Genomic DNA, 17,995 nt, shown 5'->3' on the forward strand with positions numbered 1-17,995 from the left:
CATCTGGGTAGCCTCCAACCCGATGGCATGGACACTGATTTCTCCTTCCAGTAATTGTTTCCTTCTTCTTCTATTCCCCACTCCTCACCTCCTCACCTGCCTATCACCTCCCCTGGGTCCCCTCCTCCCTCCCTTTTCCTCCTGTCCTAGCAGATTCCTCCTTCTCCAACCCTTTACCTTTTCCATCCACCTAGCTTCACCTATCACCTCCTAGCCACCTCCTTCTTCACCCCCCCCACCCCCACACCTTTTCATTCCGGCATCTTCCCCCTTCCTTCTCAGTCCTGAAGAAGGGTCTCGGCCTGAAACAGCGACCGATCATTCATTTCCATGGCTGCTGCCCGACCTGCTGGGTTCCTCCAGCATTTTGTGTGTGACGCTCTCTCTCTCTATTTTCAGCGAACGATGCTGACGATGCAACTCCCCCTCTCGCTGATCCTGGCGTGCGCGATGGTGGCGGCGATGGATTCAGACCATTACTCCCTCAGGTGAGTTATCCTCCGTCTCTGTGTTTCCCTTGCCCCCCCCCCCCCCCCCACGACCCCCTCAATTCCTGACCCTGATCGGTAGCTGGTGGCCAGTACAGGCTAGATGGGCTGAAGGGCTCATCTCCTTGTGTAAAGAATGATTGGCTATGACTGCAGGGCTGAGTGATCTCCAGGTAGCTGAAGTCTGAGGTGACTGTAAAAAGAGGCAAAGGACGTCGTTCTTCCTTGTGGGAACAAAACCTTTGTGAGACACACACAAAGTATTGGAGGAACTCAGCTGGTCAGGTGGCATCTATGGAGGGAAAAAAACATTATTTTGGGCTGAGACCTTTCCTCGGCACTGGAAAGGAGAGGGGGAAGAAGGTGGGGAGTGGGGAAGGGAGTTCAAGCAGGCAGGAGATAGGTGAGAGACCAGATGAGGGGAAAGGTAGGGCTGGTGGTGATGAAGTAAGAAACTGGAAGGGGATAGGTGGAAGAAGTAAAGGGCTGAAGAAGAAGGAATCTGATAGGAGAAGACAGTGGACTTTGGGAGAAAGGGAAGGAGGAGGGGAAGCAGAGGAAGGTGATGGGCAGGTGAGGAGGAGGGAAGGGGTGACAGCGTCACTCGAATGGGGAAATTACGGAACGTTGGAGATATCGATGTTCATGCCATCAGGTTGGAGGCTACCCAGACGGAATACAAGATGTTGCTCCTCCACCCTGAGTTTGGCCTCATCGTGGCAGTAGAGGAAGCCTTCAACAAGACAGGTCAGAATGGGAGTGGGAAGTCAAAATGAAGCAGGTAGCCACCAGGAGACCCTGTCTTCTGTGGTGGACAGGGCAAAGGTTCTCTCCTCATTCTGCTTCAGGCCTCTCCAGTGTAGGGTCAGAGGTTAGGAGGTGTTACGCTAAAGGATAGCAAATCACTTGGGTCTGCCGAGCTTCCGTTGAGCTCAGCCATGCTGACATTTAATTACCTGACAGTTGGCAGGGGCTATTGGACCACTACGTGCCTCTCAACCGAGTCTAGCCAATATTACCAGAGACACAGCAATCACAGACCAGGGTTCGATTCCCACCGCTGCCTGTAAGGAATCTCTACGCACTCCCCATGACAGTGTGGATTTCCTCAGGGAGATCTGATCTCCTCCCACAGCCCAATGACGTACAGTTAGGGTTAGGGAGTTGTGAGTAAGCTTTGTTGGCACTGGAAGCATGGCGCCATTTACGGGCCGCGCCCAGCACCACCCTAGCTTTTTGATTTGATGCAAATGACGCATTTCTCTATACCTTTCAATGTGTTGATGTACATGTGACAAATACAGCCGATCTTTTAGCGTCCTGCCGAAGGGTTTCAGCCCAAAATATCGACTGTGCTTTTTCTCCCTAGATGCTGCCTGTCCTGCTGAGTTCCTCCAGCTTTCTGTGTGTGTCTTTTAGTTTATCTTTTTATCCGTGTGGGGGGATAAACTCAGCATTTTAGGATGAGTCCTCCCATCAGGACTCAGCCCAGAACGTCGACTGCTTATTCCCCTCCTTAGATGCTGCCCGAGCAGCCGAGTTCCTCCACCATTTTACGCGTGTTTCTCGATATTTCCAGCACCTTTTGTGTTTACGGAGGTGAAAACCCAAAGATTCTTCCCTCTTCCCCCACCAATTCCTCTTTCTGCTCCACCTAAGCTGTGCAGAACAGAAATCTGAATCGTTTCACTTGCCTAATAACGCCCCGGCTGATGTATATTGAGACATTGTTGGAGGGGAAGGTTGAATTTTGTTATGCTGGACAGTATTTAAGACACAGTTCACAATTTCGGGAAGTCCCAAAGAACTTCAGAGCGAATGAGGTAACTATGAAACTGGAGTGCTATTTTAACGTAGGAAGTGTGGTAACTGGGTCGCTCACACGCTATGTTCCCACAACTGATGTGATAATGACCAGATGATCCGGCTACTGATGCCAAAAAAAAAAGGCAGGAGTGGATCTGTGGGTCAAGCAGAATTTGGGGTGGATGATTTTTTTTAATTTCAAAATATACTTTATTCAAAAATATAATTATATTCAATAACTTCCCATCCTTTACATACGTTCCCATTATAGTCAGTACATATCCGTACTTATGGCCAGCCACGTGGCACTCTAGTTGTTCACCTTACCACATCGTTGTTGAGGGGTATACTCCCCGCCACCCGACCCCTCCCACTCCCGCGGGTGAAGAAACCTATACTGTGCTCCTTCCCCACCGGGCCCTTGCGGTGGCTGCACCGAGTTTCAGTGCGTCCCTCAGCACGTACTCCTGCAGCCGAGAATGTGCCAGTCGGCAGCATTCTCCCACGGACATCTCCATGTGCTGGTAGATCATCAAGTTTCGGGCCGACCAAAGAGCATCTTTCACCGAGTTGATGATCTGCCAGCAGCACCGGATGTTGGTCTCCGTGTGCGTCCTCGGGAACAGCCCGTAGATCAGAGAGTCCTCTGTTACGCAGCTGCTGCTGATGTTTCAGATTGAGACCCTGCGTCAGGACACGACCCAAAACATCAACCTCCCCGCATGCTACCTGACCCACTGAGTACCTCCACTGACTTGTTTGCCTTTCCTCCAGAGTACATACATTTTCTTAGAAGCTTGCAAAGTTTCTGCATGTCACTTGAAACTTTGGCCAGCTTCTATAGGTGCACAGTGGAGTGTCTTCCAACTGACTGCACCACAGCCTGGTATGGAAACGCCAATGCCCAGGGATGGACATGTCTGCGGGTGTAATGAGCTCTTTGGGCCTGTGTGGGGCGCCGGAGAGGCACGGGCGCCAAGGCTTTTGGAGCTCCTGAATTGGTTAATTATTGTTTAATGAGAATCGTTTATTCATCTAAAGTTCCTTGAGTTTTTCTTGAGCGACCCGCACTTTGTTATTGGTCTCCTTGTGCTTTATGTTTAAGCTTGTTAAGTTCATATTTATAGGCTTAGGAATTCCGTGTTATTTGTATTATTTAAGCGGAAGTCCAAATTGCGCTGATCGCGGGGTCCTAGTTTTAAGAATGTTGCTTCTCGCGGTGTTGCTCGGCCGAGCTGCCGGTGTTATTTTGGAATTTTTTCAAATAAATTCTTGCCGCCGTCTCTTCATCGGAGTCTGTCCTTCCCCCGCGCTTGGGTCCAGATATTGCCAGCGGACGTCGTGATAAGAGAGCGTGGACACAGCCCAGCCCATCACAGGCAAGGCCCCCGCTCCCCACCACCACCGAGCACATTTACAAGGAGCACTGCCACGAGAAAGCAGCCGCCATGATCACAGATCGTCACCGTCCGGGCCGTGCTCTCTTCTCGCTGCTGCCTTCGGGAAGGAGGTACAGGAGCCTTAGGTCCCACGCCACCAGGTTCAGGGTCAGTTATTACCCCTCAACCATCAGGCTCCTGAACCAGAGTGAATAACCTCACTCACCTCAACACTGAACTGATCCCACAACCTATAGACTCACTTTCAAGGACCTGACAACTCGTGTTCTCAGTATTATTTCCTTATTTATTTTCATAATTTGTCTTATTTTGCACATTATTTGTCAGTCTTCTTTTGTGTATAGTTTTTCATAAATTCTATTGTATTTCTTTATTTTCCTGTAAATGCCCACAAGAAAATGAATCTCAGGGTAGTATAGAGTGACATGCTCGGTGACCATTTAAGGTATCGCCTACACAAAATACTCTGCAGATGCTGGGGTCAAAGCAACACTCACAACACGCTGGAGGAAGTCAGCAGGTCGGGCAGCATCCGTGGAAACCATCAGTCAACGTTTTGGGCCGAGGCCCTTTGTCAGGACTGTAGAGGGAAGGGGCAGAGGCCCTATAAAGAAGGTGGGGGGAGGGTGGGAAGGAGAAGGCTGGTAGGTTCCAGGTGAAAAACCAGTAAGGGGAAAGATAAAGGGGTGGGGGAGGGGAAGCAGGGAGGGGATAGGCAGGAAATAGTAGTCATAGTATTCATAGTCATACTTTATTGATCCCAGGGGAAATTGGTTACGGGGGAAAGCACAATGGGTAGTAGAAGGAAGCGGAACGATGAGGGAGGTGATAGGCAGCTGGGGGAGGGGGCAGAGTGAAATAGGGATGGGGAAGGGAGGGGGAGGGAATTACTGGAAGTTGGAGAATTCTATGTTCATACCAAAATACCATATCACTGATCTAACACTTGTCTGCTTCTCTGTCTCTGCTCTGCCACCTCTCCATTTCTCACCCTCTTGCGACGACGACAATTCATTTCCTCCCACAGACACTACTTGACCTGTTGGGTTCCTCCAGCAGAGAGCTTGCTACTTCCGGCATCTGCCCTCTCTGGTATCTCCAGCCCCGTTTCTTTCCCTCCTTGCAAGTCGGTCTCTGATCAATAATTAAGATTCAAGATTCAAGTTCAAAGTTCAAAGTAAATTTATTATCAAAGTGCATATACGTCACCCTGCGATTCATTTTCTTGAGGGCATTCTCAATAAATCTATAGAAATATAACTGAGAGAGAATCAATGAAAGACTGCACCAACTAGGGCGTTCAACCAGTGTGCAAAAGACAACAAACTGTGCAAATAGAAAAAGAAAGAAAGAATAATAATAATAAACTAAGCAATAAATATTGAGAACATGCGATAAAGATGATACTGCAGTATTAAAGCCAGGACCAACAGGCTATGGGACAGCTTCTTTCTACAAGCTTTCTACAATGTAACTATGGAAATGGACATGGGAAAGCCAGTGGATGTAGTGTACCTGGACTTTCAGAAAACCTTCGATAAGGTCCCACATTGGAGGTTAGTGTGCAAAATTAGAGCAAATGGTATTGGGGGTAGGGTACTGACTTGGATAGAAAATTGGTTGGCAGACAGGAAACAAAGAGTAGGGATTAATGGGTCCTTTTCAGAATGGCAGGCGGTGACTAGTGGGGTACCGCAAGGCTCGGTGCTGGGACCGCAGCTATTTACAATATACATTAATGATTTAGATGAAGGGATTAAAAGTAACATTAGCAAATTTGCCGATGACACAAAACTGGGTGGCAGTGTGAAATGTGAGGAGGATGTTATGAGAATGCAGGGTGACTTGGACAGGTTGGGTGAGTGGGCAAGTGCATGGCAGATGCAGTTTAATGTGGATAAATGTGAGGTTATCCACTTTGGTGGGAAGAACAGGAAGGCAGATTACTATCTGAATGGTGTCAAGTTAGGAAAAGAGTAAGTACTACGAGATCTAGGTGTCCTTGTTCATCAGTCACTGAAAGTAAACATGTAGGTACAGCAGGCAGTGAAGAAAGCTAATGGCATGCTGGCCTTGATAACAAGAGGAGCTGAGTATAGGAGCAAAGAGGTCCTTCTGCAGTTGTAAAGGGCCCTGGTGAGACCACACCTGGAGTCTCCAAATTTGAGGAAGGACATTCTTGCTATTGAGGGAGTGCAGCGTAGGTTCATGAAGTTAATTCCCGGGATGGCGGGAATGTCATATATTGAAAGATTGAAGCGACTGGGGTTGTATACACTGGAATTTAGAAGGATGAGAGGGGATCTGATTGAAACATATAAGATTATTAAGGGATTGGACACGCTAGAGGCAGGAAACATGTTCCCGATGTTGGGGGAGTCCAGAATCAGAGGCCACAGTTTAAGAATAAGGGGTAGACAATTTAGAACGGAGTTGAGGAAAAACTTTCTCACACAGAGGGCTGTGGTTCTGTGGAATGCTCTGCCTCAGAAGGCAGTGGAGGCTAATTCTCTGGATTCTTTCAAGAAAGAGTTAAATAGAGCGCTTAAAGATAGTGGAATCAAAGGTTATGGGGATAAGGCAGGAACTGGGTACTGATTGTGGATGATCAGCCATGATCACAGTGAATGGCAGTGCTGGCTCGAAGGGCTGAATGGCCTACTCCTGCACCTATTGTCTGTTGTCCATTGTCATTAGACTTTTAAATTCACATGTCTGTACGGGGTCATAACACAAAGGTTTTAACTTCCTCATGTTCTGGGATGGTTGTAAGATTTAAATAAATTCTAATTTTTTTGAGTGAAGAATCCTAGAAAGTGAATGCATAGGTTGTGGGAACGTTTCAATGATGGGGGAAGTGAAGTTATTCCCGTTGGTCAGATGTACATGGAAACATACAGTGAAATGTATTGTTTGTATTAACAACCAACACACCTGAGGGCGTGCAGAGGCAGCCCACAAGTGTTGCCACACAGTCTGGCACCACCATACCCACAGTGCTCAGCAGAACGACACGGAGCACGAAAAGGAGCAAATAACAGTCGCGAAGGCAAGTCCCGTTCCTGCCGCCCGCCCACTCGTCCACAGATACATACAGTCCTTTATCTCCAGGCTCCAGCCCCCCAGGCTCCAACTGTGGAAGTGTCCATAACACCACAGGACATTCGAGCAGAATCTGGCCACTTGGCCCATCAATTCTGTTCCACCAAGGCTGATATAGTCCCCTTCTCAACCCCATTCTCCTCCCTTCTCCCCGTAAGCTTTGACGCTGTGAGGTAATCAAGGACTAACAGCCATCACTTTAAATGACTTGTATGTATGAAACAAGATGTTGTTGAGGCTGGTAGAACATCCACATTTGAGAGACATTTGGATCAGTACGTATTTCCTGACTATTCTGTCCACTGACAGTCTGTGTATCCATCCATCCATCTCCCTGCTCTTCTTAACTCTCTGTCCATCTCTCTCACTCTTTCTCTCTGTCTGTTCATCTCTCTCTCCCTGTCCATTTCTCCCTCGTGCATCTCTTTATCTGTTCATCTCTCCCTCTCCGTCTCTGTCTCTCTGGCTTCATCAATCCTCTCCCTGTGACTCTGTCACAATGTCTACCCCCTTGTCGAGACCTGCCCACCGTGTCTCTGTCAGTGCAGTGTTCCCTCAGGACGGAGGGATGGCATCAGAGAGGACCGGGGAGGGGTGTCGCTGTCGCACAGCGGTTAGCGTGACGACGGTGCAGCTCCCAGCGTCTCTGTACATCCCCCCTGTGAGATGCGTGGGTTTCCCCCCGGGAGCTCTGGATTCCTCCGAAGTTGTGCCGGGCAGATTAATTCGTCATTGTGAATTGTCCCGTGGTTAGGTTAGGGTTAATTGGGGTTGTGCGGTTAAATCAGGGTCATTGGGTTCGCTGGGCAGTGTGAAAGGCCAATTCCACTCTGTATCTCAATTAATAAAATAAAAACATACCAACAGCCTCTGACGTGGGCGAGACTTCTGCTGATGTGTTGAATGCTTTGATTTTTACACCACAGCAAGTGACAATCAACCCTTCAATGTGTTTCAGATCCCCGGGCAGCCCAAACCTGGGGAAGGTTCTCATTCGCCATGTGGACGGACGTTATTTACCAGGACTGAGGCAGAGGCAGCTGCCCCAGCCTGTGGCAGGCTACGTGCAGGATCATCATAACCAGAGACTGAGACGGTATCTCCCATCTATCAACATCTCCCTCTCCTTCTGTTTGTCTGCACTCCTGCCTGTTTGTCACCCCTCTCTTCCTTTGCTTATCCGTCTCCTTCAGTCACGTCGCCATTTTTCCATCTGCCTTGCTCTCTCCCTGACTGCTCACCTGTGTCCCCTCTCTCCCTAACTGCTCACCTGTGTCCCCTCTCTCCCTGACTGCTCACCTGTGTCCCCTCTCTCCCTAACTGCTCACCTGTGTCCCCTCTCTCCCTGACTGCTCACCTGTGTCCCCCCTCTCCCTGACTGCTCACCTGTGTCCCCTCTCCCCCGGCTGCTCACCTGTGTCCCCCCTCTCCCCGACTGCTCACCTGTGTCCCCTCTCCCCCTGGCTGCTCACCTGTGTCCCCCCTCCCCCGACTGCTCACCTGTGTCCCCCTTCCCCCGGCTGCACACCTGTGTCCCCCTTCCCCCGGCTGCACACCTGTGTCCCCCCTCTCCCCCGGCTGCACACCTGTGTCCCCCCTCTCCCCCGGCTGCACACCTGTGTCCCCCCTCTCCCCCGGAAGCTCACCTGTGTCCCCCCTCTCCCCCGGCTGCTCACCTGTGTCCCCCCTCCCCCGACTGCTCACCTGTGTCCCCCCTCCCACGGCTGCACACCTGTGTCCCCCCTCCCACGGCTGCACACCTGTGTCCCCCTCCCCCGGCTGCACACCTGTGTCCCCCCTCTCCCCCGGCTGCACACCTGTGTCCCCCCTCTCCCCCGGCAGCTCACCTGTGTCCCCCCTCTCCCCCGGCTGCTCACCTGTGTCCCCCCTCTCCCCCGGCTGCTCACCTGTGTCCCCTCACTCCCCCGACTGCTCACCTGTGTCCCCCCTCTCCCGACTGCTCACCTGTGTCCCCCCTCTCCCGGCTGCTCACCTGTGTCCCCCCTCTCCCGACTGCTCACCTGTGTCCCCTCTCTCCCTGACTCTGTTTTAGTGTCTGTTTTCTCTTTCTGCCTGCCTGGTTCTTCCTGACTTTCATCTCTGTGTTCTTTCTCCCTCTCTGTGTCTCTCTGCCCTAACGTTTCTCTGTCTGCAACGCTGACAATATTTCTCTGCCTATGTGTGTCTCTTTGCCATAGTGTTCGACCGCCGGTTCAACTATCTGCCTGCCTGTCACATCCCTGATCCTTCTCTCTCACTTTCACTCTCTCTCTCCCCTTTCTCTCTCTCCTCCTCTTTCTCTCCCTTTCTCACTCCCTTTTTCTCTCTCCCCTTCCTCTCCTCCCTTTCTCTCCCCTTCCTCTCCTCTCTCTCCCCTGCCTCTCTCTCTCTCTCTCTCTTGCCCTCTCCCTCTCTCCTTCTCCCCTGCTCTTTTTCTTCCTCTCCTCTCCCATGTTTTTCTTCTCCTTCTCCACCCCGCCTCCCTCTTTCGCTCTTGCTCTCTCTGTCGCTTCTGAGAACCCGTGCCACCAGTTTTGGTTATAATTTTTTTCTCACTTTGTGCTTCTGTGTGTGTGTGTGTGTGTGTGTGTCTTCTTTACAGTCCATCTATCAGGCTGCATCCTCTCTCCCTGTCCCGCCACTGCCCTGATCGTCTCAGCCCGCACCCCCCATTTCAGACCATTTTAACCCCCGCGCTCCTCTCCCCGATATCTGCTGCAGGCTCCTCCCGCTCCACAAGCAGAAGCGTTCCTGTAACACGGCAACGTGCGTGACCATCCGCCTGGCCAACTTCCTCAGCCGCTCCGGGGCAATGGGCAGCAGGAGCTTCATTCCCACCGACATCGGGGCGAAAGCGTTTGGGAGGAAGCGTCGCGGCCTTCCAATGTAGGAGCTCCGCTGTCCTGCACAGGTAGAGCCGGCCGCTGAATATCCAGCGGCGGGACTGTAACGTCAGGATCACAGTTTGCAGGTTACTGACTTGCCTACCGCCGGTTACGCCACTGGCGTTTCGGGCAGCGGTGAATGTCCTCCATTTCTGGTGGTGTTCAGAGCTTCCTTCATCGTGTCCGTAGCTCGGTTTTCACTACTGTCAGTCATGCATGTCCGGGATAGAGACTCAGGAATACCATCACACTCAGATATAGAAGGATTCTTCGTGGTCGTGAAACAGTTTTGCTTTACCAGTCAGGGTTGTTAGCCCTGAGCTGAACCCCCGAATCTGGACCTCTACTCTTTGACCTGTTTGGGATGGATGACCCTACCAAAGCATAGAGCCCTGACTCCAACCAACATAGCTCTCCGGGTCATTGAGGAGCACAAGTCTCCAAGCCACAACAAGGTTGAGGCCCTCCTGGAGGTTTGCAGTTTACACACCTGGGTTAACATCTGCATTGCAAGATTGTCTCATATACAGGTCTTAAGATCTGGATGATGAGATCTGGATTGTGTCTTTCAAGTCTCATTGTTGGGGTTGTAACATCTGCTTAGTAGAATGTGAGGGTTAACTTGAAACATCTGGATCCCAATAGCTATATTGTAAACAACAGGAATTCTGCAGATGCTGGAAATTCAAGCAACACACATCAAAGTTGCTGGTGAACGCAGCAGGCCAGGCAGCATCTCTAGGAAGAGGTGCAGTCGACGTTTCAGGCCGAGACCCTTCGTCAGGACTATATTGTAACTTCATTCATAGTCACCATCATCATCGTTATGTGCCCTGTCATATGACGTCATCATTATGTGCCCTGTCATATGATGTCATCGTTATCGTATGACGTGGGCGATCGTGGTCTTTTCATGACCATGATTGTCCTTGGCAAATTTTTTAACAGAAGTGGTTTGCCATTGTCTTCTCCTGGGCAGTATCTTTACAAGATGGGTGACCCCAGCCATTATCAATACTCTTCAGAGATTGTCTGCCTGGAGTCATAACCAGGACTTGTGATGTGCACCAATGACCATCCACCACCTGCTCCCATGACTTCACGTGACCCTGATCATAGAGCTAAGCAGGGGTGACCTGCATCTCAACCCTTCCACCCCAATATGTTGGGATACCAGGATGGTCTTGAATTTGAGGATAGAAGGAGAGTTTAGACAAACTTGGGTTGTTTTCTTTAGAGCGGCAGATGCTGATAGAAGTTTCTAATATTATGAGAGGCAGCGGGGGTAGGCAGTCAGAATCTTTACCCCAGGGTGAAAGGGGGAAAGTTTGAAGGAGATGTGCTGGGTGAAGATTCATTACACAGAGAGTGGTGAGTGCCTGGAACGTACTACAAGGCTGGTGCCCGAGACAGACGTGATGGTGGTGTTTAGATAGACACGTGGATGCTCAGGGATTGGAAGAGAGATATAGTTCTACTTCAGCAGAGATTTCATGGGCTGATAGGCCTGTTCCTGGTGTTCCACTGTTGTGTGTTCTGTGTTCTATCCCTTAGGAAAGTTGCAGGAAAAGATAAGATTGGGAGAATTTCCGGGGAATCACAGGGAGGGTTACAGGGGATAATTGACAAACGAACAAATAGAAGAAATAGAACCAAAGGAAGTAAATTTCATAAAATAACATTCAGGGCTGTGATCCAAGGATTAATATTCAAGATTCAAGATTATTTAATGTCATTTCCTGTACACAAGGGTAAAGGAGAACGAAATAATTGTTACTCCAGATCCGAGGCAGCACATCTGGATTGTAAGCTTTAAGATGTACCAACTTAATGTAAACATCTGCATTGTAGTATCTTTGTCATAACATCAAGAAGGTAGGGTTATCAGTTATTGTCATCGTCACTTCTGGACTGCAAGTTATACTTTGCAACATCTGGGTTCCAACATCTGTATTGTGAATTTGAAATTGAAACATTCAGGTGGCTTCAGGGTTGTAACATCTGTATCATAACTTCCTGGAGTTGTTATAGAGTCATAGAACACTACAGCACAGAAAATGGCCCACCTAGTTTGTGCCAAAGTGTTATTCTACCTTGTCCCATCAACCCGCAAATAGACCACAGCCCTCCCATACCTCTCCCATCCATATACCTATCCAAATCTCAGTTGAAATCAAACCCGCATCCACTACCTCCACTGGCAGCTCATTCTAAACCCTCCTCGGGTTCCCCTTTCACCTTTCACCCTTAACCTATGACCTTTAGTTCTGGGCTCACCCTACCTCAGTGGGGAAAAAAGCCTGCTTGCATTTGCTCTGAGCGAAGAAGCTCGCCCTCAAGTTCCTCCTTAAATATTCTTGATGAAGGGCCTCGGCCCGTAACCCTAACTGTTTATTCCCCTCCATAGATGCTGCCTGACCTGTGATAGCGATACGCTAACCGCTTCATTACCGCGCCATCCCCATATTAGACCTGTGAAGGATGATAAGATGCATAGATCACATGGACAGCCAAGGACTTTTCCCCAGGGTGGAAATGGCTAATACGGGGGGGGGGGGGCCATAATTTTAAGGTGATTGGAGGAAAGTATAGAGGGGATGTCAGAGTTAGGTTTTTTACACAGAGGGTGGTGAGTGCGTGGAATACGTGGCCGGGGTGGTGGTAGAGGCAGATACTTTAGGGACATTTAAGAGAGTCCAGATGGGTGCGTGGATGGAATAAAAATGGAGGCCTAGCTGCGAGGGAACCCGAAGGACCAGAGACTCATCTTAAGGTTTGGAGGATTGTGTGCCTCAATGGCTATGCTGGCTGAAGTTTGAGCTTTGTGCTTTGGCTCTTGGTAGGGTCACCCATGCCAAACAGGTCAAAGGGTAGAGGCCAGACTGAGAGCGGTCCACTCAGGACCTCTGAGGTCAGCTCAGGACTAACAACCCTGACTGGTCAAACAAAATTGTGACAGAAAAAGCAATGAAGAATCCTTAAAGGACATTCATTGCTGCCCTAAATTACTGTGGCGTAATGGCCAGTAAGTATAAGGGGTTAAATTGATCTTGGGTTAGGTTAATGTTATGGGCCAAAGGGCCTGTACTGTGCTGCACTGTTCCATCTTGTACTCTGTGCATCAATCTCTGAATATCATACGCTCTACCTCTGTGTTCGACAACACCGCCATCAGAGATCCAACAGCCCATTACCATAGCAACAACACACATATTCAGGCAGTGAATAGGCCGAGACCTTCCGTCAGGACTGAGAAGGAAGGGGGGGGGGGAGATGTGGAGGGAGAGGAAAGAGGCTAGCTGGAAGGTGAAAGGTGAAGTCAGGTGGGTGGGAAAGGTAAGGGGCTGGAGAGAAAAAGAATCTGATAGGAGAGGAGAGTGGACCACAGGAGAAAGGCAAGGCCGAGGGGCTATGGGGGCAAATAATAAGCAGGTGAGAAGAGGTAATAGAGGTGGGGGGGGGGAATTTGTTTACCAGAAGGAGAAATTGATACTCATGCCATCAGGTTGGAGGCTACCAGATGGAATATAAGTTGTTGCTCCTCCACCCTGAGGGTGGCCTCCTCCTGGTCCAAGAGGAGGCCATGGACTGAAGTCAGAACAGGAATGGGATTGGAATTAAGATGTTTGGCCCCGGAAAGTCCCACTTGTGAGGGATGGAACGGAGGTGCTTGACAAAGCAGTCCCAATAAAAACGTTTTTTTTTCTTGGCTATGGGATATGGGGTTGGGGAGGCGGTCACATTCAGTGTGTGTTTACCTAACACAGACCACAGGCACCCTACACTCCAGAGTAGATATGGAAAGGGCACTTCCTCTTTGTGATAATCTACAACTAAGCGTTTACTGTCTAAAAATAAGAAGGAGGGGGCAATTAAAGTGAGGTGGAAGTTATTTTAGCCTCCCAGGGCGTTGTGAGTTTTCGAATCAACTTCCGCAAAGGGTGGTGGAAATAGTGAATATATTTAAAGCAGATATTTTGGATGAGCAAGGGCAAATGGTCGCAAGGGCAAAAATGGAGAACTGAACATAGAGTCAGATTTGCCAAGATCCAAATAATCAGAGTCAGAATCAGGTTTATTATAACTGACATATGTCATGAAATTTGCTGTTTTATGGCAGCAGGTGCAATATGTAAAATATACTATAATATTAAAAAGTTATTAGAATACTATAATATAAAAAAAGACTTAAAGGATTTATAGTACGTTTATTATCAAAGTCTGTACACATTCCTGAGATTTGTCTTCCCACAGACAGCCATGAAACAAACACCATGGAACCTGTTCAAAGAAAAACATCTACCAACCCCACCCCCCCCCCCACCCTGACCACGTGCAAAAAAAAGCAAACTGCGCAAACAGCAAGACCACCGAGTCAGAGAAACACAGAATCGAAAGAGTCCAGACATATTCTGTTCAGCGCAGTTCAATTCACTCTAGATCTCTGTCGTTCGTTATTTGCAGGCCACCCTGATCAAAATTGCCCAAAGAGCGGCAACGCAGAAAAAAAAGGAGTGACCGGAAACCAGAAACACATCATAACGTGAACTACAGAGTCCAATCCACAATCTGCATCGATTAAACCTTGCCCAAGACTCAGGACTCCAGCACAATTCGCTGACAGCATTGAGGGAGAAAGAGAGAGACCATTCGAATGCAGGGACCTTCATCAAAAATACATTAGATACATTAAAAATGCAATACATAAAATACTATAAATTACAATAATAAATAGATATATATTTAAATTCAGTTTTAAAATTAAATTAAGTAGAACAAAAAGAGAGAGGAAAAATAGTGAGATTGTGTTCATGGTTTCATTGAAATCTGATGGCAAAGGGGTAGAAGATGTTCCTAAAACATTGAGTGTGTGTCTTCAGGCTCCTGTACCTCCTCCCTGATGGGCCGAGTGGCCTACTCCAGCTCCTACCGCGGATGCTCGTATCCCTGATGATTTACACCTCGTCTCTCTTCTCCACAGATAAGACCCACTGTTGAAACTTCCCAGGTGTGTGATGTCTGAATTCCACTCGTTTCTGGAGGAACTACAGCACTCCTGTAACATCGCCAGAGATTCAAAATCCCGGGAGAGATAAGGCATCGGAAGGAACCACGTCCCCCTACAACACAATTTCTCAGACCATTAGTGTAAAGGCTCCATTCCACCAAATCCTCTCTCACTCCCTGGTGTCAATATCAAATTCCCAGTCATAATCAAGGCTTGAATTATTATAACCATTTGATTTTTCATGCGAGAGATCAATTATTTTAAAAAAAGATCTCAAGGGACTTTCAGTCTCCAAAACCAATTGAGTCAAAACATTACCCCTGAAATCCAGGGAAAGTTGAATAGGTTAGGACTTTATTCACTGAAGCACTGGAGAGTAAGGGGTGATCTTATAGAAGTATACAAAATTACGAGGGGTATAGATTGAGTGAACGCAAGCAAGCTTTTTCCCCTCAGTGTAGGTAGAACTAGAACTAGAGGTCATAGGTTAAGGGTGAAAGGTATTTAATGGGAACCTGAGGGGGAACTTCTTCACTCAGAATAAATGCAAGCAGGCTTTTTCCGCTGAGTTTGGGTGAGACTAGAACTAAAGGTCATGGGTTAAGGGTGAAAGGTGAAACATTTAAAGGGAAGCTGAGGGGGAACTTCTTCACTCAGAGAGTGATGGAAGTGCGGAACAAGCTGCCAGCGGAAGTGGTACAGGCGGGTTCAATTCAAGAGAAGCTTGGATAGGTACATGAGGGCTATGTCCAGGTGCAGGGAGATGGAAGTAGGCAGAAGACATGATTGGCATGCACTAGATGGGTCAAAGGATGACTCTATGCCTTTGGCAAAATCTTTCACTTTTGTCCACGTATTCGCAAACATCTCTTATTTTGGTCTCCAACTGCGCCGAATCTTTCCTCGTCCATCCACCGCCACCCTGTTAAGCCGCTGACCAGTGGCTCCCCACAGGCAAGTGCGACTGGTCATAAGAAAGAGGAGCAGGACCAGGCCATTCGGCCCCTCACTCCTGCTGCACCAATTCAACAAGATTGTGGCTGATCACTTTCAGCACCGCGGTCTTCCTCTAGTTCCATCTCCATCGTTTTCTGTAAACGTAAAACAAAACTTAAATGCACTCGGTGATCAAGTCTCCGCAGTCCGTGTCTGTGGAGAATCACAAAGATTCAGCAGTCTCTATCATACAGTCCTACAGGGCAGAAACAGGCCCCTCAGACATGCCGACCAGCGTTCCCAGTTGTACCGGACACTAAAGATTCTGCAGGTGCCGGAAATCTTGAGCAGCATGTGCAAAAGTCTGGAGGAACTCAGCAGGTCAGGCAGCATCTGTGGAGGGGAATAAACAGCCAACATTTCAGGCCAACACCTTTCGCCAGAACGGGAAGGGAAGGGGGAAGAAGGCAGAATGGGAAGGTGGGGAAGAGAGAGGTGTCCAAGCTTGAGGGTGAAAGGTGAAACCGGGTGAGGGTAAAGATGGGGGAGGGGGAGGGGGAGTGGTGATGTGCAAAGCTGGAAGGTGATAGGTGGAGGGGGTCCATAAACTTCTATACCCGGGCGGTTAAATGTTCGGCAAGATCAGGTGATTCCCAACCCGTTCTACGCCATGGAGGCTTACCGTTAACCGAGGGGACCGTGGACCCCAGGTTAGGATCCCCTGGTCTAGGTGTTTCTTGTTCAATGTTGGGAAAGTCTCTGCCGCCGCCTCCTCTCCCGATGGTGAGTTCTTGAGCCCAGTCACTCCCTGTGTGAACCATTTCCTCTCAGATCCTCTCCAAACCTCCTACCACTCGAAGTCCTCCGAGACAACCCCACCACACGTAACTGTTCATACCATCTACCATTCATCGTTTCCCATACTTCTATCAGGTCACCCCCCACCCCCACCCCCAAGCCTCCTCCTCCCCAGTCTACCCACAGAGCGTACAGTAGGCAGGAGGCCTTCCGAAGGATGTGAAGATCTGAAGACGAGCTTTACCTGTCACATGTACACCGAAGCCAAAAAATACAGTGAAACACGTGGCTTCATTCAACGGCCAACCCATTCTGAAGACGTGCTGGGAGCAGCCCACAAGTGTGACAGTGTTTCTGGCACCAGCGTAACGTGTTGACAACTTACTAGCCCTTTGGCCCATCAGGTCAACACTATCAACCACCCCTTTTACCCCCAATTCTACATTAATCCTACTTTTCAAAATTTAAAACCCTCTCCAGTAGGATCACGTCCCTCCTATAGTATGGTGACTGGAACTGCACACAACACCCTCTTTACCCTGCGACTGACCCTCTTCAGCTTGAGACTGCAGGCTCTGGCTCCAGACACCAATCCCCACACTTACTCTGGTCAGCTCCCCAGCCGAAGGCACACACACCACTCTTAAAGCAAAATTAATGAAAATGCAAACTCTATTTATTGTTGGCAAGGAGTTTCATCAGTGGGGAAAGAGTGGGTTTACAGGAAGCACATCTCTCTGACAAAAATATTCATGCCGTGATTATAAGACACTCTCTCACACCTGGCTCTATGTATGAGACCCCTTATTGTTACAGCTGACTGATAAATCTGTAGTTGCCGTGATTTCCTACCTGCAGTGACACCTCCCTCCCTCAATGAGCAACTCAGAATCATTTTTCTAAGTCTGCAGTGCTCCCCTTGAGAGAAGGATTTAAACAGTAACCCATATAACATGTCCAACTGCATGTGGATGTGTGACCGCGCGCGTGTGTATGTGTGTGTGTGTGTGTATATGTATGTGTGTGTGTCTATATGGTATCCCAATCTGCGCTTGTAAATCTCAATCACTGAATTATTAAAATAAACATGAATAAACATTTCCAACAATTGCACTGATTTGTCTGGGTTCGTTATTGAGTCCTTCAGTGGGAGTGTGGAAAGAATAATCTGATGTTATATGCTCAGCAGTCTCTATGTTAGGTACAGGAGTGGAGCCTGGTGTAGTTTTCTGCTGCTGTAGCCCGTCCAGTTCAAGGTTTGATGTGTTGTGCATTCAGAGATGCTCTTCTACACATTACTGTTGTGACACAAGTTTATTCGAGTTACTGTCGCCTTCCTGTCGACTTGAACCAGTCTGGTCATTCTCCCCTGACCTCTCTCAGTAACAAGGTGTTTTCACCCTCAGAACTGATGCTCTCTGGATTTTTTTTTCTGTTTCTCACACCATTCTCTGTAAGCGCTAGAGACTGGCGTGCGTGCAAGTTCCCTGAGATCAGTAGGTTCTGAGGTTCTGCGGCACGGCAGCACAACGCTTTACAGCAAAGGTGGCCCGGGTTCAATTCCCGCCACTG

The 17,995-nt window shown here is 48.8% G+C and overlaps 1 protein-coding gene across 2 annotated transcripts; it reads left to right on the forward strand.

Moving 5' to 3' along the window:
* Positions 1–402: 402 nt before the first annotated feature.
* On the forward strand, positions 403–16,203 carry LOC134354399 (calcitonin gene-related peptide 1-like). 2 transcript variants are annotated; one of them, XM_063063391.1, is made up of 4 exons: positions 403–488; positions 7,755–7,892; positions 9,518–9,707; positions 14,663–16,203. In XM_063063391.1, the coding sequence occupies exons 1-3, from the start codon at positions 406–408 to the stop codon at positions 9,684–9,686; spliced, it is 390 nt and encodes a 129-aa protein (XP_062919461.1). In that variant the 5' UTR covers positions 403–405; the 3' UTR covers positions 9,687–9,707; positions 14,663–16,203. The 2 variants fall into 2 exon arrangements, with proteins under 2 accessions (XP_062919461.1, XP_062919463.1); XM_063063393.1 differs by lacking the exon at positions 403–488 and adding an exon at positions 5,129–5,250.
* The last annotated feature ends 1,792 nt before the right edge of the window (positions 16,204–17,995 follow it).

The sequence above is a fragment of the Mobula hypostoma genome, chromosome 11 (genome assembly GCF_963921235.1).
Source record: "Mobula hypostoma chromosome 11, sMobHyp1.1, whole genome shotgun sequence".
Classification (NCBI taxonomy): domain Eukaryota; kingdom Metazoa; phylum Chordata; class Chondrichthyes; order Myliobatiformes; family Myliobatidae; genus Mobula; species Mobula hypostoma.

What these genes read in the sequence shown, in the direction of transcription:
- LOC134354399 (XM_063063391.1), top strand. Translation starts at nt 406, where the DNA reads ATGCTGACGATGCAACTCCCCCTCTCGCTGATCCTGGCGTGCGCGATG. An exon ending in TCAGACCATTACTCCCTCAG is followed by an intron (nt 489 to 7,754) that starts GTGAGTTATCCT and finishes AATGTGTTTCAG; the next exon opens with ATCCCCGGGCAGCCCAAACC. An exon ending in CATAACCAGAGACTGAGACG is followed by an intron (nt 7,893 to 9,517) that starts GTATCTCCCATC and finishes TATCTGCTGCAG; the next exon opens with GCTCCTCCCGCTCCACAAGC.